The following is a 20289-nucleotide window of genomic DNA, read 5'->3' on the forward strand; positions in this document are numbered from 1 at the left end:
GTACATAAAAATAACCCTGTGCAGAGATATTCTACCTCTTCTTGGTAACCTGCACTACCACCCCACCTGCGTCCAGCTCAGTGGTGCCTCCCAATGCAGAAATGAGAACTGAATTGACAATGACCCCCAGTGGACACTCAGGAGTGGGACTGAGATGACCAGTCCAATGACACTTCATCCCATAGCCTGCAGGGGATACATTACTTGGCTCTCTAGTGCCTGGAATTTTCCCAATAACCACATGACTTCAAATCAGCTTTGGTTTATTTTGCAACATGGCTGCTTTCCAATTACCCCTTGTCCCAATCATTTAAGAGGGATGCATTACAAAATCCAAATAATGGTTCTTTTCCTTGCCATGGTGTTGCTGGTAACCCCTAGTTCTTATTTATTTATTTATTTATTTATTTATTTCATTCATTAACTGAAAAACTTTAAGTCAAGATTTTAAAATTGGTATATAATGTTTATATAATGTTATATAATGTATATAAAATATATAAGTGTATATAATGTTAAAATGTTTTCTTGGGTTCTATGACTAGGATGAAGGGGAGAGTACAGTAATAAAGGAGGGAACTTCTTGCCTGTGGATAGCTGTGTAAGTGCCTATCCACAAAGAACTAAAAGATGCTTTCTAAAGCTATTGCTTGGGAGTGAAAGAAGTTATGGTGGATGTGTACTTAAATACAATGTTTTTTCCTTTTATGACTTGAGTTAGCCAGTGCCCCGAGGCACACTGAATGACCCCTCTGGGAGTATCTAACAGTCTTGCCGCCTCTGTGGTATTTTGTTCCTAGTAATCTACTCCAGATAGAAGAAAAATATCCAGCTAGGTCATAGATTGCTCAGGCCAGTGCATTTGGGGACAGAGAGAGATCATCAGGTGACATTAAGAGGGTGATGACAGACCTCAGAATCAGGAGAACTGGTTGTTCCATTAGGTGGTTTCTCTCATCCATTCCAAGTTATCAAAGGCTAATTACAAAGGATTTTATAAATATCTACATGTAGCAACCACCTGAATCTTTGGTACAAGGATGGTGATTAGTGGCCTGGCTAAAATAGGAAATAAAACAAATGTAGAGTTCAATCTAGAATCAATTAATATCATACGAGAATTGGTAAGAAGACTGGCATTATTATTCCTGATCCTTTTCCTATTCCCAGGAAAAAGAGGCCAAACTTGTATTTCTAGAATTCTTTTCTAGGAAACTTGAGTGAGGAAGGAAAAGGAGGGTCAGACATGGAGTTTGGTGAGTGAGGAGAGGGAAGAGTTTGGGGTGGGGTGGGAGAGATGTTAGATGGGATACAGAGAAGGAATCAAAGATGGTTGAGGGCACACTGACCCCTAACTTTAATAGCTCATATACATAAATATTTATATAAGTTATAAATCAAGCTAAAGATGGTTAATAAACTAGTAGTATCTTCCAGTCTTCATGAGCTGAGTCCATAATGACTTGGAAGGCCAGGTTTGAATTGTAGAGTTTTCAGATTCTTCAGAGATACTTGCCAAAATATTGTGACCCACTGCCAGTCTCCGGGCTCCCTGCTTTTTACATCTGAGCTCCTTCCTGCATCACACCACGAGGGTTCCCAGGCATACATGTACAGATGCCCCAGCCTCAAGCATAAACTCTAGTCACAGCTCTCACACCCCAGCCTCCTGGCAAACGGGTTTCTCTAAGCCAAATCTTGGACATCAGGGTGCATAAATTGGTAATAACTTTCTCGCTGAGCGGTTTGAACTCAGGGAAAATGACAAGAAAAGCCATACAAGTGAGCTTGGGTTCAGTCTATAAGAAGGAGGTGTGGGAGGGGTTCCAAGTAGGCACATCCCCTTGGCTTCATGGCTCTCCTGCCCTGTGGAGGGAGATACAGGTCGAGGAAGGCCAGACCTGAGGCACTTGAAAGTAGAAGAGTCCCTCTTGCCCAGCATCAATGCTAGTACTAAGTGGTAGAACTATCCAGTGTTCCCACAAAGAACACCCTTAGAAGTAGCAGGTAAATAGTCAAGCTATGACTTTGGAGGTTGAAAGACCCCAGGTCCACACTTGTCCAGGAAGTTACAGTCACTTGTCTTTGAGTGGACTGTAGTGGGCTGTACACACTCAGTGTGGACTGAAATGGGGACACTTTCCTTCTCTCCATTTTCTAGGCACAGAACTGACCCAGGGCCCGAGGTAGGACCTCCAAACAGGACAGAGAGAACTTCTAAATCTCCCTGGCTAGTGGAGAGCTCATATTTTAATTTGATTTAGGAAAATAAAGTCACATGGTATGTCTTGTACTTCATCCCAGTGTGATACATACATGGACAGTAACAAAACACAAGCTACATTATCCAACTTCTAAATCCTTGTAGTGCTCTCTTATACCTGCTGTCTGCCCTGTTTATGTTTCCCTTTGTTTACTAGTCTTCTGCTTTATAAACTCCTTGAAGATATGAAGATACTTATTCATAGTTGGGTTCTAGGTGAATCCACCATAGTGCTATACACACATCAGATATTCAATAACTCATTTGTTGAGCTGAATAGAATGTTTCAGAATTATTAAAAATGAGTACCTAAGGACATATTACCTCATTCCAATGTTTCTTGGAATGAGTGGGGTTTTTTTTCTATTTCTGTATTAATTTAGGTGAAGCATTCATTGAGCTTTCTTTTAAAGTAAATAAATAAGTATGATCCTTTAAGACGTTTTATAAATGTTTAGTTTCCAAAAAGAATTCTTGGTAAATTCCTTTGACATATAATTTTTCTTAAAAAAAGTGGAATTCAAGCAAAATCAGGACAAAGTTGTAGGAAAGTTAATAGCAATGACAGTTTCTGACATTTTTGGCTTTTTGTAGTTTCAAAATAGACTTTTTCTTTCTTTTTGGAACTTTGTGGTGCAAGAGCACCCTTAATAAGAGATCATATGTAGAAAAATAACATTGTCTAGTACAAAATATTTTTTGGAGCATAAGTCATGACTAGAGAACCAGGATTTTGTAGGGATACTTTACAGTCACTTTTAGGCAATGTTTATAAAAAGCCTAACAAACTTGACCCTTACTTGGCAAAATCAGTCCATGCTTTGAATTAAGCAACCAACTTAGTTGCTGGGGTTCTGGGGTTCTGACCCAGCAGCCATACTGATTGATTTTGCCAGTCATTTATTGGGTGTGCACACAGAGATATGATCTTCTTGACTTTATAGATATACCAGACTTCTTTTACATAAAATAATGTGTAATTATTTTCTGATTAAAATGGGTATTTACATTGTGGTTGCACACATTACTATTTCACAATTATTGAGCATATGGGATGGTAGCCAATATTCTTAAAGCCAGTAAGGCAAGATCACCAACCCACCAGAACAGAAGAGGCCAGAGTTTGGATAAGAACACGAGTTTTCCCTTGCTGGTTCCTAAGGTACTACGACTACCTAGATCACCCATTCCTTCCCTTGATGAAACCCACATCAACCCAGGAGCATGACCACCACAACTTCCCAGCCCTAATCTGGAAAGGAAGCAGAGCAGATATCTTAAAATGCTGTCCCAGAATGCCATGGGCCTGTCTGCAGGTCACAATGTATTTAACTCCTAGCAAAAAAGACCAAAAGAAAGAAATGGGGGGAGGTGAGGGAATAAACAATAGCTGTGAGGTGACCTACTTACACTTCACTCCATTCCCTGAATGGAACTTTCTCTAGAAAGTCATAAAGAGTGACAGGAAGGCACCAGGAAGATGATGAGCTCCTACAGATGTTTCTCAACTTCCATATTTTGACGGTCTCCATCAGTTGGAAAGAATGCCATCAGCAAACTCTAAATCTGTAATTCCTCTGTAGTCTGCAGTAGCTCTCTGTCACCATGACTAGCTGTTTTGGCAGGAGCCCTGATGCACTCAGCCAGGAGGCCCCACCAGAGACCAATGAAGGTCAGGCCCAAGTTGGGTAGCACCCCAGCTTCCACTCTTTTGTCCTGAGTCCTGTCTGAGCACACAACCCCAGACACATAAATGAGTACTCTGTCACTTCATCATAAGCACTTCAAATTTATTGTACCATTTATTGAATACATTTTCCCTTCCTTTGAGAAAACTCACCTGAGAGACTTTATGAAGTCTTGCAGTGAATTCAAATGGGAAAGAGGGTACAGATCCACTGGTGTTAAGCAGGATTGTGTGAAATAAACAGCCCTGTTTTGTTTAGAAAAATCTCCTAGATTAAGAAAAGAGTGGGTTTTCAAGAGAAAGATGGGTTTTCAGAATCTGACTGTGCTGTATTGTACAATATATGTGTGTGAGTTTTTAAAAAAATATATTATTCATTTATTTATTTATTTGAGAGCAAGAGAGCGAGAGAGAGAGAATAAGAGAGAGGGAGCATGAAAGCGGGGAGGGTCAGAGGGAAAAGGAGAATCCCCACTGAGCAGGGAGCCCAACGTGGGGCTCCATCCCAGAACTCCAGGATCAAGACCTGAGTCGAAGGCAGTCACTTAACCAACTGAGCCACCCAGGCACCCCATACAATGTGTTTTTATTTTGTAAAAAATAAAGCATTTACAGCCTACGATTTTAAACGAAAACGACTGCTTTTGCTAATTGTATAGCTTGCTTTTTTTGGTAAAGTACAGTGACCAAGCACAGGCAATAATGACCAAAAAGCTGACTTCAAATCAAATTTTGTATGCAATTTTTAATTAAGCAATCCGTGCAAACATTTTTTTTCTTCAATATCAGGAGGAAAGAAAACGACCACACTTGAGTGCCTGGTAGAAAAACAGAAAATGCTTTCTCATTGCAACCAGATTTCAAAGCAGTGGCGTGTAGGGAGACAGGGCCCAGGCCCTTAGTATTCCTCGGGATTGCTTGATTGCAAGTCTCGCAAATATGAATCAATTATGTTAGGAGGCACACCTTGCAAGAGGAGCCTGCAGAAGGAAAGACCACCTAGAGGGGACAGAGAGGAAAAGGCAAAGTCAAAACCGTCTACATGAAAGATTACTCAAATACTACTTCCTGACTAACTGCCTAGAAATGTGACTAATTATGTTCCAGTTAGTTACAAAGATTCATTCAGCCCCTACTTGGAAATCTTATGGGTTCAGTACATTTAAAATTTAAAGCACTTGGCAACTAGAAGGGAAAGCAAGTTCCCAGCAGACCCATAGCAGTTTTTTGTTCCCTGCTATTATTCAATCTTAGTTGAAAATCCTGACTGGTTGGAAAGTATCTATTGCTCTTGGAGAGGGTTTAGGATTCTTCTACAGATGATTTAAGCCTTCTGACTGAATGGCAGATAAATGCAAGCCATGTTATGAATCGGTGGAAAGATCTGTTTCCTGTTTGTTAATGTTCTTTTTTTTTAAAAGATTTTATTTATTTATTTTAGAGCATGGGCAGAGGGAGGGGGCAGAGGGAGAAAGAGAGAATCTCAAGCAGACTCTGCGCTGAGCACGGAGTTGGATGTGGGGCTGTATCTCATGACCCTGAGATCATGACCCGAGCAGAAATCAAGAGTCAGATGCCTGACTGACTGAGCCACCCAGGTGCCCTTGTTAATATTTTTTTTAGTTAAGTACAAAGAATTCCTATTCAAGCACATTGGAGAAGAAAAAAGGGACCACTCCTCTAACTTTGGCTATTTATGTCCTGTCAAAAGTGCAAAAACTGGGAAGATTTTTTTAAAAAGAGTAAAATCCATCCAATACCTTCTGAAGGTGAAACACCAACTAATATTTCAAACTTACCTTCCAGGTTTCTGAATTACATTTAAAAAAAAAATAAAAATATCCCTCATAAGAGAACCCATGAAACCATAAAAATTTTTGGCCCTTTAAGGAAGTGCTTTACTACTTACTAATAAATTCACGTCCAGGCAAAACCAGCATGCCATTTGAACATTCTTAAAACTTATTTAATGCAAATTTGGGAAAGTCATTCTCCTTTTTTTAAAAAAAAAATTCAAATCACATATCGGTAGAAATGATGCCACTTATGTACATGTCCATTCCTGATGCAAAGCGTTCAGAATGCTTGGGTATCATTTTCATCTACATTAAATGCTTTAATTCATGCTCTACTGCATTCAGCAACCTGCTCCATGTCAACAGGAGATTGTTGTGATGAATAAGTACTAGCTGTTAATTTCAAGAGACTTAAATACAAATTAAAACTACAAAGTTAGAGATTTTAAAAAGTCTATTTTCATTGGATTACATAATGAAAATCATGCCATACTCCACAGGCTTTGTATGGCTTATGATAGTCATAAGCTTCATATGCCAAAACCATATGAAAGCTTACCTTAGATGGTAATATACATTCAAAAATCCTTACTGTGCTACGACTAAGGGAAAGAGAGAGAAAGAGAGAGAGAGAGAAGTTGTAAGCATTAATAAAGTTCTAAAAACAAAGTTGAGTGCTTGTTGGATGAAATTATAGTCACAATTACGATGAGGTGATTTCATTAATCCTTAGTCATGTGAAAGATGGAGGAAAATAGAAGCGCATGGAATGAAGGGCAGGGATCCAGTCACTTCAAAAGGATCATTAATATGTAAAACATTTATTAATATGCACAACCACTTTGCCTGAACAGGTGACAAAGCCAATCTGATTGTACAGTGAATATTTATGCTGAGAGCTTCCAAACCATTAGCTTAAAAAAAAAAACCTACAACATATATATATTGTGTTTTTCAACAAAAGAAAAACAGAGACAATAGACAAAGCATTAGTGTACATATATATATGTTGAAATTCTACAAGGCAAAATTATCAAGTAGGTATATTAGACTAGCGTATCTGTAATATTGTATTCTGAACTGATTATATATGATCTAAATAAACACAAGGCTTAAACAAACTTTGACTAGAAAGTGACTCTATGTTTAATCTACCAAATCTTAAAGAAAGAGCCCTAATTCTGTCATCTTTTGTAAGCTGACATTATCTCTAGGAATTGTAAATTCAGGCATCTAATGATTTACATCATTAGAGTTACATCAGGTTGCTTACCCAGGCCCAAAAAACTGACCTCTTTCTTCCAAATGGGGGTGTATTATACATATAGGATAGGACTCATTTACTGCTTAATACACTTAGTCATAGGGCCTGGAATTTTCTTTCAAGTTCATAAATATATGAAATAATTTTGATCCTATGAAAATATCCAAAGTGCCCAAAGGATAGATGGATCACAGACACTCTACTGGTAAGTTTTTCATCGGAAATCTTAACTATGAAAATTTCTAAATATTGGATCCAAAGATTTCCAAATATTCTTAATTGTGTCCTCTCTCCAAAAAAAATGTCCAGAACACTTTTCTACCACCTAACAATTTAAAAACGTTAGTCTTCTGAATTTTAACATGAATCCAAGGAAACTATAATGGAAACTATCTTAAAGGAAGATCATATTTCTCTAAAATAATTAAAGAACTGTCACTGAGTCCCAAGTTTTAATAATCTGATATCTACCATGAGGTCATCTTCAAATGTAGCTCTCTGGCTTTATTTATGGAGATGTGTGGTATGGTACTTAGTTTCCTAACAAAACACAGTGCCTACATTAATTAATATCCTTGAATAATTTGGCCTTCCTGTTCATGGCATAAACACCGTATGCCATGAGCTGCTAAGAAATACAAAGAAAAGCAAATGAGAAAGTCAAGCTTTACATGCAAAGTGCGATTTCATGTAAGAGGAATGGAACAGAAAGTAGAAATATCCAGTGGGATATGAACTTTTAAAACCTGTTGCTGCCCCTCCAGGAAGACTGGTTGTCCAGGGGTATTTACTCCTTGATATATCACTGTAGAATTAGAATATTTGTACCAGTATTTATTTATTCTCAGTTGACATTCTTACCTTTTTTTTTTCTCAGCTTAACTTGATTCAAATCACCTATTATCAGATAACAATCTGATGATCAACAATCTTGGCTTTACTCTTAGGACCAACGTGTTGACCAACACAGTACAGTTGATATTTTATTATGAACTTATATACAAGGTACATTACTTGTATTATTAAATGCAATCCCTATACAACTTACTATACAATTACTATAAAGGATATATCATCCATATGTACAATATTATTTGCTAGTATGGAGGACTCCAAATGGTGAACCATTGTGAAATAATCATTTTATATCAATAGCAACATGTGTTTATTTTCAAAGCATGCAGACCTGGTACTGGGCTTTTGTTGTTGTTGTTCTATATTGAATATTGAGATGTAAGTACCAACAATACCTTGAACATAATAAGGCTAGGAGTTGAGAAACCAGATATATCTGCAACTGTTAACTGCATTTAGAGCTAGTAAACAGCTAAAATAATATTTAAACTTGTAAACACTATCTCAATAGTCACATTTGACATTTTCTAAGAATATTATTGTTTTATATTTGAGAGAAAAAATAAAAAAAATTCCTCTTGTTCAGTTATGAATCTACCATACTGTATTACTTGAGGATGGACAGAAATCATAGCAAAAAGAAAACAGTTTTTTAAGTTATAAAAATTTTTTTTTCAAAAAATATCTTTATTTTACTTATACTAGACTTAGGACTAAAACCTCTTTCTTACATTAGTATCTTATTTACTATTTTTTCTAAATAGATATTTACAAAGTTATCTTTCTGATTTTTGGATCATAATTTCATTACAGAGAGGTAGAAAAAATAAAGATTTTGGTTATCCTAGAAAGGTAATAAAATATAACAAGAAAAAGAGAAAAGACATTTGGATCATGTCACGCATTATCTCATAACAGTGACTCTGACATCTGTAGGAGTTCTCATGGTATCCCAAAATAAGTTTTGATTGTCAAGAAAAAACTTCAGTATAAAAATTAAACTCAATTACTACAAAAACTGATTAAGATAACAGGTTATTCTGAGACTTTTCTAACACATAAATCCTTACATGTTTTCTTGGTTTACATTAGTCGCAAAACTTCTAAAAACTAGTATAAATGTAATGCATACCTATAAATGGAAATTCTCTAATGAGATTTTAAAGGCAACTGGTTATAATATGGATATGCTATAGTCTATATATGCAATAGTAAACACTAAATTAGCAAACTATATATACATTAAAGGTTTCACAAAATAGTAAACTAATTAAAAATAGTACAAATTCCTTAATTGCAGTTTCATTAGATGGGTTTTTACACTAGACTTTTTTTCTAATATAGATTATATCACCAAAGTCATATCTCACTAACTTTATTCACTCCCACTGTACCATACACATACTACCATTCCACTTAAATTAATATTCCTTTAGTTAACAAGAACTACAAGAGATGAAAATAAGTCTACTCAAATAAATCAGAGTGAATGCAGTATGGAATAATGTGTTCTCTCCCAGAATTCTCTTTCCTCTTCCCCTGCCACTCCTAGACATTTTAGCAAACAATTTGGATTTTGCAGTAAGGGCAATAATCAAATCATTTTCTTTCATTTTAGTCTATACATGAGATCTTCGATGTCATACCTTTCACCTCCAATTTGCATTCAATCTCCACAGTCCCAAGGTCATTGACCGCTTTGCAGCAGTAAGTGCCTCCATCATAGGGGCTGGGCTTGCGAATCTCCAGAGTACAGACCCCTTGGTTGCTGAACATCCTGTACCTTGGGTCATCCACAATAACAACTTTGTTTTTCATCCAGGTTATTTTGGGCTGAAGATTGAAGTAAGTAAATAGGTCAGAACATATCAGTACCTACTGTAATAAGAGACCATTAAAACAGGGGACCAGATTTTAAAGAGTAGCTTAGAAAGAAAGTACACCTAAGAAAGTCCACATCTGCTTGAGCATTGTTTCTCTCAAATGAAATTCTACTTAGTGCTTGGCAAGAAGATAAATGAGCAGTTCTGAAGAAGCAAGCCAGACTTGTTCAGAGGACAGCTCTGGGGCTCTCTTCCCAAATGCTTTTTCAGAAGCATTCCAATTTGAGCCACAGGTCCCTGAAGTCAGCTTGTCCTGGAGAACGTATACTGCTGGGCATTTTTCAGAGAATCCCCATAGGGTATCCTAACCATCTGCTTTTCTTCACTTCCTTTTCCTGACATTCTTTTCTGATTCTTTATGTGCTGCTTATGCCTCCCCACCATTTTATCTCTCCTCAAACACCTCTACTCATCATCCAGTGGAATGGGTCCACTTCAGATAATGCAAGATCAGTAAGGACCAGTCAGTCACCCAGGAAGATGACTCTATTCTCCTTGGCCTCTGAATTATATTTGAGACCCTTGACCCTCCTCTCCCTTCCCATATTGTCTTCTCCTCCCTTTGGTAAATGTGCACTCTCCATGTTCTCTCTTCCACCTTTTATATGTTTTTGCCTTGTTCAGACCCTAGAGACTTCCTTCTCTGTCTCCTTCATACTATCACCTTCTTCCTTTCAAATGGGATCATTCACTGAGGCTTACACCTTGGACTTTGCCTTTTCACTCACTACTGTCTTTCCTCAGTGATATTCCTTTCTAGAGCTTCAGCTCCAAGAGGTAGGAGGCTTCCAAATCAAGAGTCACAGTCCTGGCCTTTCTCCTAAGCTCTGGTGAACTGCTCCTCTCCCTCCTGGTCATTCCCATTTGGATATATCCATGTTACTTCCAACTAAACATGAATTCAGGATCTTCCTCTCACTTCAGTCTACCTTCTTCCTTGACTTCTCTGTTCCTGCTCATGGTATAATGCAGGAAAAATGCCACTTTGCAATTTTACAAATTCTAGGGCACTTTTCCCACAGTGCCACCTAGGAATAGGTATCTCTTGAGCAGCATTCATTACTTCATTTTTTTTTTTTTTCAAATACCGATAAGAAACCTTAAAACCTTTCTGAATCTCTTCAATCAGATGTGATTTCTTCTTTCTGGGCACTCTGTTTCCTTATCCCAGCACATTTGAAATTCTGCCTTGCATTATAATATCATCATTATTTGCTTTAATCTGTTTCAGAGAATTTGATGAATTAACATTACCACCTAATTTTTCAGGTAAAATGATACTACTTTCGTCTCCTTAGCTCTCAGTTCTTTTAAGAATAAGTGTTTGTGTTTTTTCTTAGTAGGTATCCTTTAGTTAGCAAAGAAATATAAACAGGTTTTATTACTATATTTAAATGGTGGACCTAATTAGCCACCAACACCATAATGCTGTACCTTCTTCCTATTCCAGAGAAAGACACAATAACACTTGAAAAGTCAGTTTATATTATTACCCACAATAATACTGTGTCTAATATAAAAAAAGGGAATTTAGGACTAATTCTTAAGTTTCACTAATGTGATAAAAAAAAAAAAAAAGATACCTTAGGATTTCCTCTCACACTGCAGTTCAGGGTAGCATTGTAACCAGCCACAGCATAGGTGTTAACCAAAGGCTGAGTAAACATGGGTGCCTCTGTGAAATCGAAATCTTCATACACTGGATTTTTGTAGATTTTCCCTTAGAAACAAGCATGAGAAATATACAAATTGGCCTGAGAATATCTTATTCTTGGCACACTTTACTCATGATTAAAATTCCCCTGAGCTTAAAAAAAAACATGTAAAAACATGGGTGAATATCATACTACATTCGTTTTGAAGGGTACAAAGAGACAGTCAATCCCACCTGGGACAGAAAGCCAGTGTGGTCCTCTGAGACTGAAAGAAATATTGAGAAGAATTTGGTGTCTGAGTATTTTGATCAACAGTGTGCTTTAATGTGAATGCAACGAGCAAGGGCTTTAAGGCGAGTGGCTAATTTGAAATCAAATTCCTATGTCTATGACTTGAGCCATTTCTAGGCCCACAGCCCAGAAATTGGAATGAATTAAGCTTGCATTTTGAAAAAAAATGCAATATTAAAAATTTAAAAATTTTACTGATAAAATGAACATTTTGCTTGAATATTTTTATCGCAATTTAAAAATGTGTGTTTATCAGTTTCTGAATTCCCATTCGTCACATCTCTTCTTCCAGGCCTTTCCATCTAGTCATGGAAAACTGTGGTTTCCAGATATCTAGTTGTGATATGGTGATTTATAATAAGAAGTAGATATTTGGTTTTCTGGCCACATTTCTGGCACAGAGCTCCTAAAATCCTTAGAATTTCCTAAGTGAGTGGAGTTGTAAAGGGGTCTTTTTCACATTAATCAGGTGACCTTTGGACCCAGGGATGGGGACTGGTTGCCAGAGAAACCCAGCCCTGTGATTAGTGGGTTCAAACTCTCAGCCCCATCCCCAGAATTCCAGGGGCAGGAGAGGGCTGGAGCTTGCGTTTAATCACAAAGACCAGTGATTTAATCAACCATGCCTATGTAGTGAAGCCTCTCTTAAAAAGAAAAAAAAAGGGGGGGGAACCCTTCTCACTCCCACATACTGAAATTGAGTCCAGAACCCCCTTTAAACCAGTCCACTGCTAACTCACCATCCTTGGCAATCACAGCGCTCTCTTTAGTCATTGTTGCGTCCTCACTGAGGCCACACATATTTTCAGCAAAGACCCGGAAATAATATTCATTTCCTATGACCAGTTCAGTAATGGTGGCATTGGTTCGGTGATAATGCTCAATGACAGTGAACCATTCCTATGGGGAAAAAAGTTTGAGAAAAATCATCTAAAAATACACAACTATTCCCACTGTTGATTAAAATAAATAACAGGGATGTTTCATTAACTAAAAGAAAAATAGCACTGATTTTTATATTGAGAGTAACAATGACGTACATTTAATTTGTTTACACTTTACAACAGACTTGTACTTGACCATGTATACACATTAGATGCTTATATCATAGATGTCCACTGCTACCTTTATATTTCCTTCATAAGTATGTAGTGTCTGTCACCTATCTCTTGCATAACGAAGTCTAATTATATAATTTTGTAAGTTGTTTTTTTTTTATTTGAGAGAGAGGGAGCATAAGAGCGGGAAGGGCAGAGGGAGAAGCAGGCTCCATGGGACTCAGGATTTCAGGACCATGACGTGAGCCGAAGGTAGTCGCTTAACCAACTGAGCCACCCAGGTGCCCCTAATTATAGAATTTTAATTTAAACTTACCTATTCTGAGGACTAGATGACATTAAATCACTAGAGAAAAATTAATATCACCCAATAAATTTGCCTTCCAGGTCTTTGCTCAGATATTACCTCCTTCTTAATTGTTTACCCTCTCACCACCTATCACTTTAACCTGGCTAGGCTTTTTTTTTTTTAATAGAAATTGCTACTTTAAATTACATTATGTATTTACTATTTTACTTCTTTACTCTCTACCTCCTTCACTGAAATGGACACACCATGAAGGTAAAGATAGACTTTTCTTCTCACTCCTGTATCTCCATGGCCTATTAGAATACCTGGCACATAATAGGTACTGTGCAAAAAATAATTGTTTATTGGATACTTGAATAAATGAATGAGAACCCAAACAAGTAACTTTCTTTTCAATTATTTTCTCATCATCCTGATAAACATAATGATCTCAAAGTTTATCTTGCAACCAGTAAAGAACCACATTGCACCATCTATGTTTAGTATCACAAACTAGAAAATATATTTTATGACAAAAAGTTCATAAAGGAAAAGGATTTTTCTCAGAATTTTTAGGGGCCATCATTATTTCTGTATTTTTGGATCTTTTTACGACACCAGAAAATTTAGTTATGCCCTCCTTTATTCCCAAAGCACTTTACTCCAACATTTATTCCAACATTTGGTGTATTATTCTATCATTTGGTATTGTGATGTCTTTCTTCTTGCCTAGATTGTGAGTGACCTTTTCTTTTTTTTCCCAATCCAGCAGCTAGAACAGTGCTCAACACATAGTAAATAAATGAATAAATTAATGTGTTTGCACACACAATGAAAACAATGTTTATGAAGTGATGAATGACAATAGCACCTGTCGCCACAATGAGACAATGGTGTGGTGATCTCCTGGGACTTACACTGGGCAGAGGGAGCATTGTTTGGCCTATAGGTCTGTCCCTGGTGAAATGCAACAGACACACAGGAGTGCAGGGGTTAGGGATCAGCCCGTTGCCAGGTACAACTCAGTTACATGAAGCATTGGGAAAGTCCTGGTTCATCTGGAGTTGACTGAATATCTAAGAAGACAAACATTGAGCAAGTATGATGGGGGTGGAAAAGTGGGGGGAGGGCGGTGCTTGAAGGACCCTATATAAGAACCATGGTACCCCTGGATTCACTGCCAGTTCTGGGCCAAGGTCCAAACAAGAGGCAAGGTCCAAACAAGGGCCAAACAAAACCTTCTCCCTGTCATAACTTAGGTCATAAAATTACAATCTGATGTGACTTCATCACTGAAGTTCTTACTGAGATCTATTGGTATAGATGCCGAACGACTTCCTATCAATATCAGTAAGTATATTTTACTCTTCTTGGGAGAATGAAAATGGCTCTATGCCATTGTGTGTCCAAACAGTCATTTATTCATTCATTCACTTACAGGTAGGGCAGTAGTATGGTGTAGTGGTTGGATTCTGATGCAGGAACACCTAGACTTTAACATTTAAAATCTGGTGATCTCGAGCAAGTCATTTATCCTTTCTGAGCCTCAGCTTCCTCAGTGATAAAATATAGGTAATACTAACTCATACTCTGACTGGGTTGCTTCTGGAACACACAAAGCTCCTTCCCTCTTCAGGACGTTTACACACGCTGTTTCCTTTAGAATCCCTCTTTTCTAACTGATGTCTTTCTGTCCAAGTTATGCAACATTTATTTTATAAGGAGAAAGTGTTGCACCGATTAAATTTGAGCTAGAATCCAGAGTGAGTAAAAATGGAACAAATGAATTAAGTTCTATTGAGCATTGTGCCAGCTGCTTTATATTGTTTTAGCTCCAGAATAACCAAGCAAAGTTAAGTATTCATGTCCCTATTTTATAGATGAGGAAAATGGAGATCAAGGAAGTTAAGTGACTGTCCATGCACACGTGCTCTTAAGTGGCAATACTGGGATTCAAATCCAACTCTCTGTGACTCCTAAGGCTTTATCCTTTCCATGAGGCCACATTGTTTACCCATGCCCCCCACACATTCCTCACCACAGAGGACCTCATGCCCAACCTTTACGTCTGATAAAATGTGATTCTGCTACTGCTGAACCAGAGAAAGCCAGACCTTACCATGCTCTTCTTGTCAGCCTTCTGGATTGTGTACCCTGTGATGGCTGCGTTTCCATCATCCTTTGGTGGTGTCCATGATAGAGCAACGTTCTCTCCCCAGACATCCTCAATCTTCACCATTTGAGGTGGACCTGGACGGTCTATAAGATGAATTCACGGCATCACTGTAAGATCACTTTCCCTCTCAACTTCTGCAGTGGGTCCCTCCTTAACAGCACTTTTGCTTTCTGCTGACAACTGAGGTCCAGAAGCAGATGCTCCTCCTTCTGACATAGCATCAGAAGGTCAATGGTAGCCTAACACTCTGTCACAATGCCTGCGTCATTTACCTCACTTCATGTCATCATGTAGGCATTTTATCATCTCATATCATCATCAGAAAAAGGGTAAGTATGGTACAATGAGATATTTTGTGAGAGAGACCACATTAACTTTTATTACAGTATATGGTTATACTTGGTCTGTTTTATTGCTAGTCCTTGTTGTTAATCTCTTACTGTGCCTAACTTATAAATTGAACTTTATCATGGGTATGGGTGTATAAGACAAAGTATAGCATATATAGGGTTTGGTACTACCCGTGGTTTTAGATGTCTGGGAACATGTCTCCATCGATAAAGGGGACCACGGTATCTCATTACAGGAGGATATTTGAAATATCCATCCTTCCCGGCATTTCTATCCACATTTCCTTCATCATTCTTTTTTTTTTTTTTAAGATTTTATTTATTCATTTGACAGACAGAGATCACAAGCAGGCAGAGAGGCAGGCAGAGAGAGAGAGTGGAGGAAGCTGGCTTCCCGCTGAGCAGAGAGCCCAATGTGGGGCTCAATCCCAGGACCCTGAGATCATGACCTGAGCTGAAGGCAGAGGCTTTAACCCACTGAGCCACCCAGGTGCCCCTCCGTCATTCTTAAACATCAGAGTAATGGAATGCACTCCAGCTAAGCTTCTCTGAAAACTCTTGACTTTCATCTTCATGGAAAGAAACGGATTTTGAAAAGAAAATTTAAATGAAACTTCAAACCTCATTAGTCATCCCTCCAAGGACAGGCTACTGGCAATGAAGCACAAGGTTACCCTGCTTAATGGGAAATGTGAGCTGACTTGGGACTCCAAATCGTAACAGCCCACCTGGGCCAAGCATCTCTGGTTTTTGGTGAGAGGCTCAGAGGCCACAGCCTGTGAGTGGGTTCCACTGTCATACCTAAAAGATACCTTTAATGGGCATGAGGAAAACTTGTTTTATCTCTCTGCCAACATAAATTTGGAAGCAGTAAAATAACTAGAATGATAATCATTATTTATTGAGCACTTTGAGTGTGCAAGCAATGGCCCAAGCACTTATAACTACCAGATAAAATAACTACATGGCAAAGTAGAAAAGAAAATTTCTTTTGTATGTTTCAGAGGGCATTGCTCTTCCAGACCCTTCCACGCAGGCTCACATTACAATGGAGCCTGGCCAGATCCAAGGGCACAGGGTAGCCTCAACACTCTTCTCAAGTTAACAAAAATCAAGAAAGTTTAGCCAGTAACGAGAGTACTTAATGTAAAGGGCATGAACTTTTATCCAATCTGCCACAGGAAGTTGCTCCTTTGGTGAGAAAACTCCTAGCTTCATCAAATTTGCTGAAATATGATAATAAAAATGACTGGAAACAAGTCTTCTGTAGCGCTGCTCTTAAATGTATTTCTTGACATGGCAAAAATTATAGCAAGTGAGAAGGGTCCATCTGTTAGACATGCTCCTTCTATAACTACACATATTTATTATTTGGACAAGTGAGTGAGTATCTAGCCTTACAGGATCAACCAATTTAGTGTTTAACTATTTAGGTATATCTTCCTTACACTTAATAAAAACTTTTCATTCTCCATGAAAACTTTACTATTAGCAAATTTTAAGTGTAGTAGGAAACATGTAAATTGTGTCTAGAATCTACTATGTAGATTCATAAAAAAAATGCAAGAATTCAAAACAGGAAATATTTTGTCACCAAGGAGTTGAGAAACAGAATAAGAGAGAAGTGGATTATAAAGTAGTACACATGGTTTGTACTAAAAAGTATATGCATTAATTTTCTTTAACAGGTATGCCCTAAGTCTCCAATGATTAGTCTTTCTAGTCAGTAAAAAATTATTTTGAAATACTAACGTTACTAATTTGTCTATATTTTCTAACTCTAGAAAATGAATTTAACAAAAATTCTTACTCTTGCCTTAACGATAAGGACAATTAGACCAAACACTGCTTCGACAGAACGTTCTAGTTCTTTCTTTCAAACCTACCAACGACCTGTATATCGATTGATGCAGTTTCCACGTATTTTTCCACTTTGACTTGCAGATCATATTTCCCAGAGTGGCTCCTCTCTGCTTTTCTGATAAATATGATTGTATCAGTCTCAGAGTTGCGAATATTTATTTGATTCTTATCAATTTCTACACCATCCTTCTTCCAAGTTAATTCTGGTCTTGGTTTTCCCTAAAAAGACAGAAAAAGTAGAGGGGGAGGGAAATCGGATGGTCTAAAGACTTTTTTTTCAGCGTTACAAAAAATGACAGTTGCTTACCCCATTCTAGGCAAAGTTGGAGACAGTCTGGTGGTCAGCAACTGTGGCAGAAACAGTGATACCCACATTGCCTGTTGTCTGCATTCTTTGTGCAAGGTACTACACTAGGTACATGATGTTTAATATTTCCTTTAATCTTCACAGCAAGATAATAAGTATCATTATCCTCACTTTTTGGGTAAAGGACTTAAATGACTTGCCCAAGGCGTTGCAGCTTAAGTAAGTGCTGCAACCAGGTCTTAGAGGTCTCTCTAGTTCCAAAGCCAGCACAACACAGCATAATGATTAACAATATGGGCTCTGGGGCCTTGGAATCTGTATTTGGAGGCTGATTCTACCTCTTGATAGTTGTGTGACCTTGGGCAAGTTACTTAAACTTTCTGTGCCTCAATTTCCCAATCTGTAAGATGAGAGCAATGATAACGCCTATCTCACAGGATGGTTACAAAGATTGACAAGAGGGTAGCTGGATACACCCCCAAAATGTGGTAACTGGGATTAGTGCCAGCAGTAGACAAGGTGGGAAGACTGGAGGGCAGATTTGGCTGTCCCATTCCATCCTCAGTGCCTGCCTAGTGCCAGCTCCTGGTTTTAGTTGAGAGTATGGGGACAGAGAAGTGGGAGGAACCTTGCCAAGCCAGCTCCTTACACTTGTGTCTTCCTTGACTTTCCTTCTGATTTCACACACTGCATGTAGAAGGTAACTGCCTCTTCTAAGATGTAGGCTCCAAGTGCAATAAGGGAGGCCCCAAAATAGCTGTCCTTTAGCTTACTTGTCATGGGATCCTGGGTTTGAATGAACTCTGTGTGTATTCAAATGTATGCAGAAACCTTAATTCTAATTCAAGAGTCATGCTTTCTGAGATAAGAGCCACAAGCTACACATGGCTATTTAAACTAAAACTAATTAAAATTAAGGAAAATGAAAAATCAACCTTCCCAGTTTCACTAGTTTCAAGTACCACATTTCAAGAGCTCAATGGTCATATTTGGTTGGTGGCTACCATATTGGACATTGATGCTATAAAACATTTCCATCATTGTAGAAAATTCTATTGAACAGTGCTGGCTAGAGGCATGAAAAGAATCCAATAGGTAATGGGGTGGTGGGGCAGTATGTGTGTGTGTGTGTGTGTGTGTGTGTACCAGACCAAAATTATATTATTGTAGGTGAGGTCTGGTTAATCTTGTAAACAATGGATTCTTTTGCTGGAACAATGATTTAACAATGTTTGCATCTTTCAGCTAGTGGCCTCAAGATTTCAACATTCAGTTATTCTTCTTCCTTTGGCTTGATTATGGGAAGTAAGTACATGTTGTTTTCCTGAATGTTACACCAAGAGCTTCACTTAAAATGAAGACTAGTTTTATTACAGATGTGCAGGGCCAGAATCTTTAAGCTTTTCTTATTTGGGCAGCTCCTTGGTATTTCCTCTCTGCCCAACCATAGTCCCTGAGCTTCAGACCAGTCCAACCTAGGCATCATTCATCTCATGCAGAAGGAGTATCTATCAGTTTAATAGTTTTCTCAACAAGCACAGGATCGTTTACTCACTCCCCATATCTCTTGCATTATTTATCTACGTTCCTCTGAAGAAATCCTGAATCATGATGAATTTAAGTGCTAGAGTACCTGTTTCTACTTCTTAAACACCCCAACACTGAAAAAAGAATAAATGACCCTGAATTATTACCTGGAAAGGTATAACCAGATTGACAGCTTCACCAACTCTGCGGATATAAGTCTGCTTCAGGTGCCGTGGGATGCGAATCTTTGGAGGCTCTGAGTGAAAGTAGAATAGTATAATTTTGTGATCAGCAGAGTACACGGGAAATAGCCTTACAGAAGCATACCGGCATGATACTCACTGGGATATCCTTGTGCTGATGTCTCTACAGGAAAATCTCAGATGTGCCATTACCAGATAATGTACAGTAACTTTGGTTCTTAACATTTTTTTCAAGCAGAGATGTTTGCACAGTTTGACTCAACAGAATTTATTGTTGACCTCCTTCACTTTATGGTAACTTCCTATTTTTATAGTCATTAGAAGTCTAAAGCAATGTTATAGAAAAACAGCAAGTTTTCTCTTAGGACCTTTGATATATTTTTCATAGTTTCTAACAGCAAGCATATTCTCCAGTGAACATTCCACAAAAGATCTATGGGCACCACATTAGCTGGTAAGACTGCTCATTTTTTTCTCACCAGAAAAAAACAAACAAAAGAGTTTTAGCACATAGCACTTGTTATTTGGGTAATTCTGTTGCAAGTGGATACTAACTCTCTCCCTGTGTGGCTGTAAGATAGACAATCAGTGGCTCTAGCCCACTATGTACTGATGTTCATTAATTAACCACCATAAAGTACTAGGACATGTTGTTGCAAACCCATCAGAAGCAGGGAATCAAAAGCCTGTAGACTCACAAGGATGAAGCAGTTCTCATCATTTGAAGGCTTATATGTGACAGACAATGGACAAAATACTTTTCATGAGGGGACTAATTTCAAACTCAAGGACACCTTGTAGGATAGGTACTGTTTTACTTCA

The 20289-nt window shown here is 38.0% G+C and overlaps 1 protein-coding gene across 1 annotated transcript in view; it reads right to left on the reverse strand.

Moving 5' to 3' along the window:
- Positions 1–4669: 4669 nt before the first annotated feature.
- Positions 4670–20289, reverse strand: part of MYBPC1 (myosin binding protein C1) — an 82540-nt gene continuing 66920 nt past the window's right edge. Inside the window, exons 25-31 of the mRNA XM_046011783.1 lie at positions 19432–19520; positions 17454–17649; positions 15161–15300; positions 12435–12594; positions 11332–11468; positions 9512–9698; positions 4670–4949 (exon numbers count right to left, since the gene is read on the reverse strand). Of these exons, the coding sequence (XP_045867739.1) occupies positions 4849–4949; positions 9512–9698; positions 11332–11468; positions 12435–12594; positions 15161–15300; positions 17454–17649; positions 19432–19520 (1010 nt within the window). The 3' untranslated portion in view covers positions 4670–4848. The remainder of the gene's footprint in view (positions 4950–9511; positions 9699–11331; positions 11469–12434; positions 12595–15160; positions 15301–17453; positions 17650–19431; positions 19521–20289) is intronic.

The sequence above is a fragment of the Meles meles genome, chromosome 7, assembly GCF_922984935.1.
Source record: "Meles meles chromosome 7, mMelMel3.1 paternal haplotype, whole genome shotgun sequence".
NCBI classification, from domain to species: Eukaryota; Metazoa; Chordata; class Mammalia; order Carnivora; family Mustelidae; genus Meles; species Meles meles.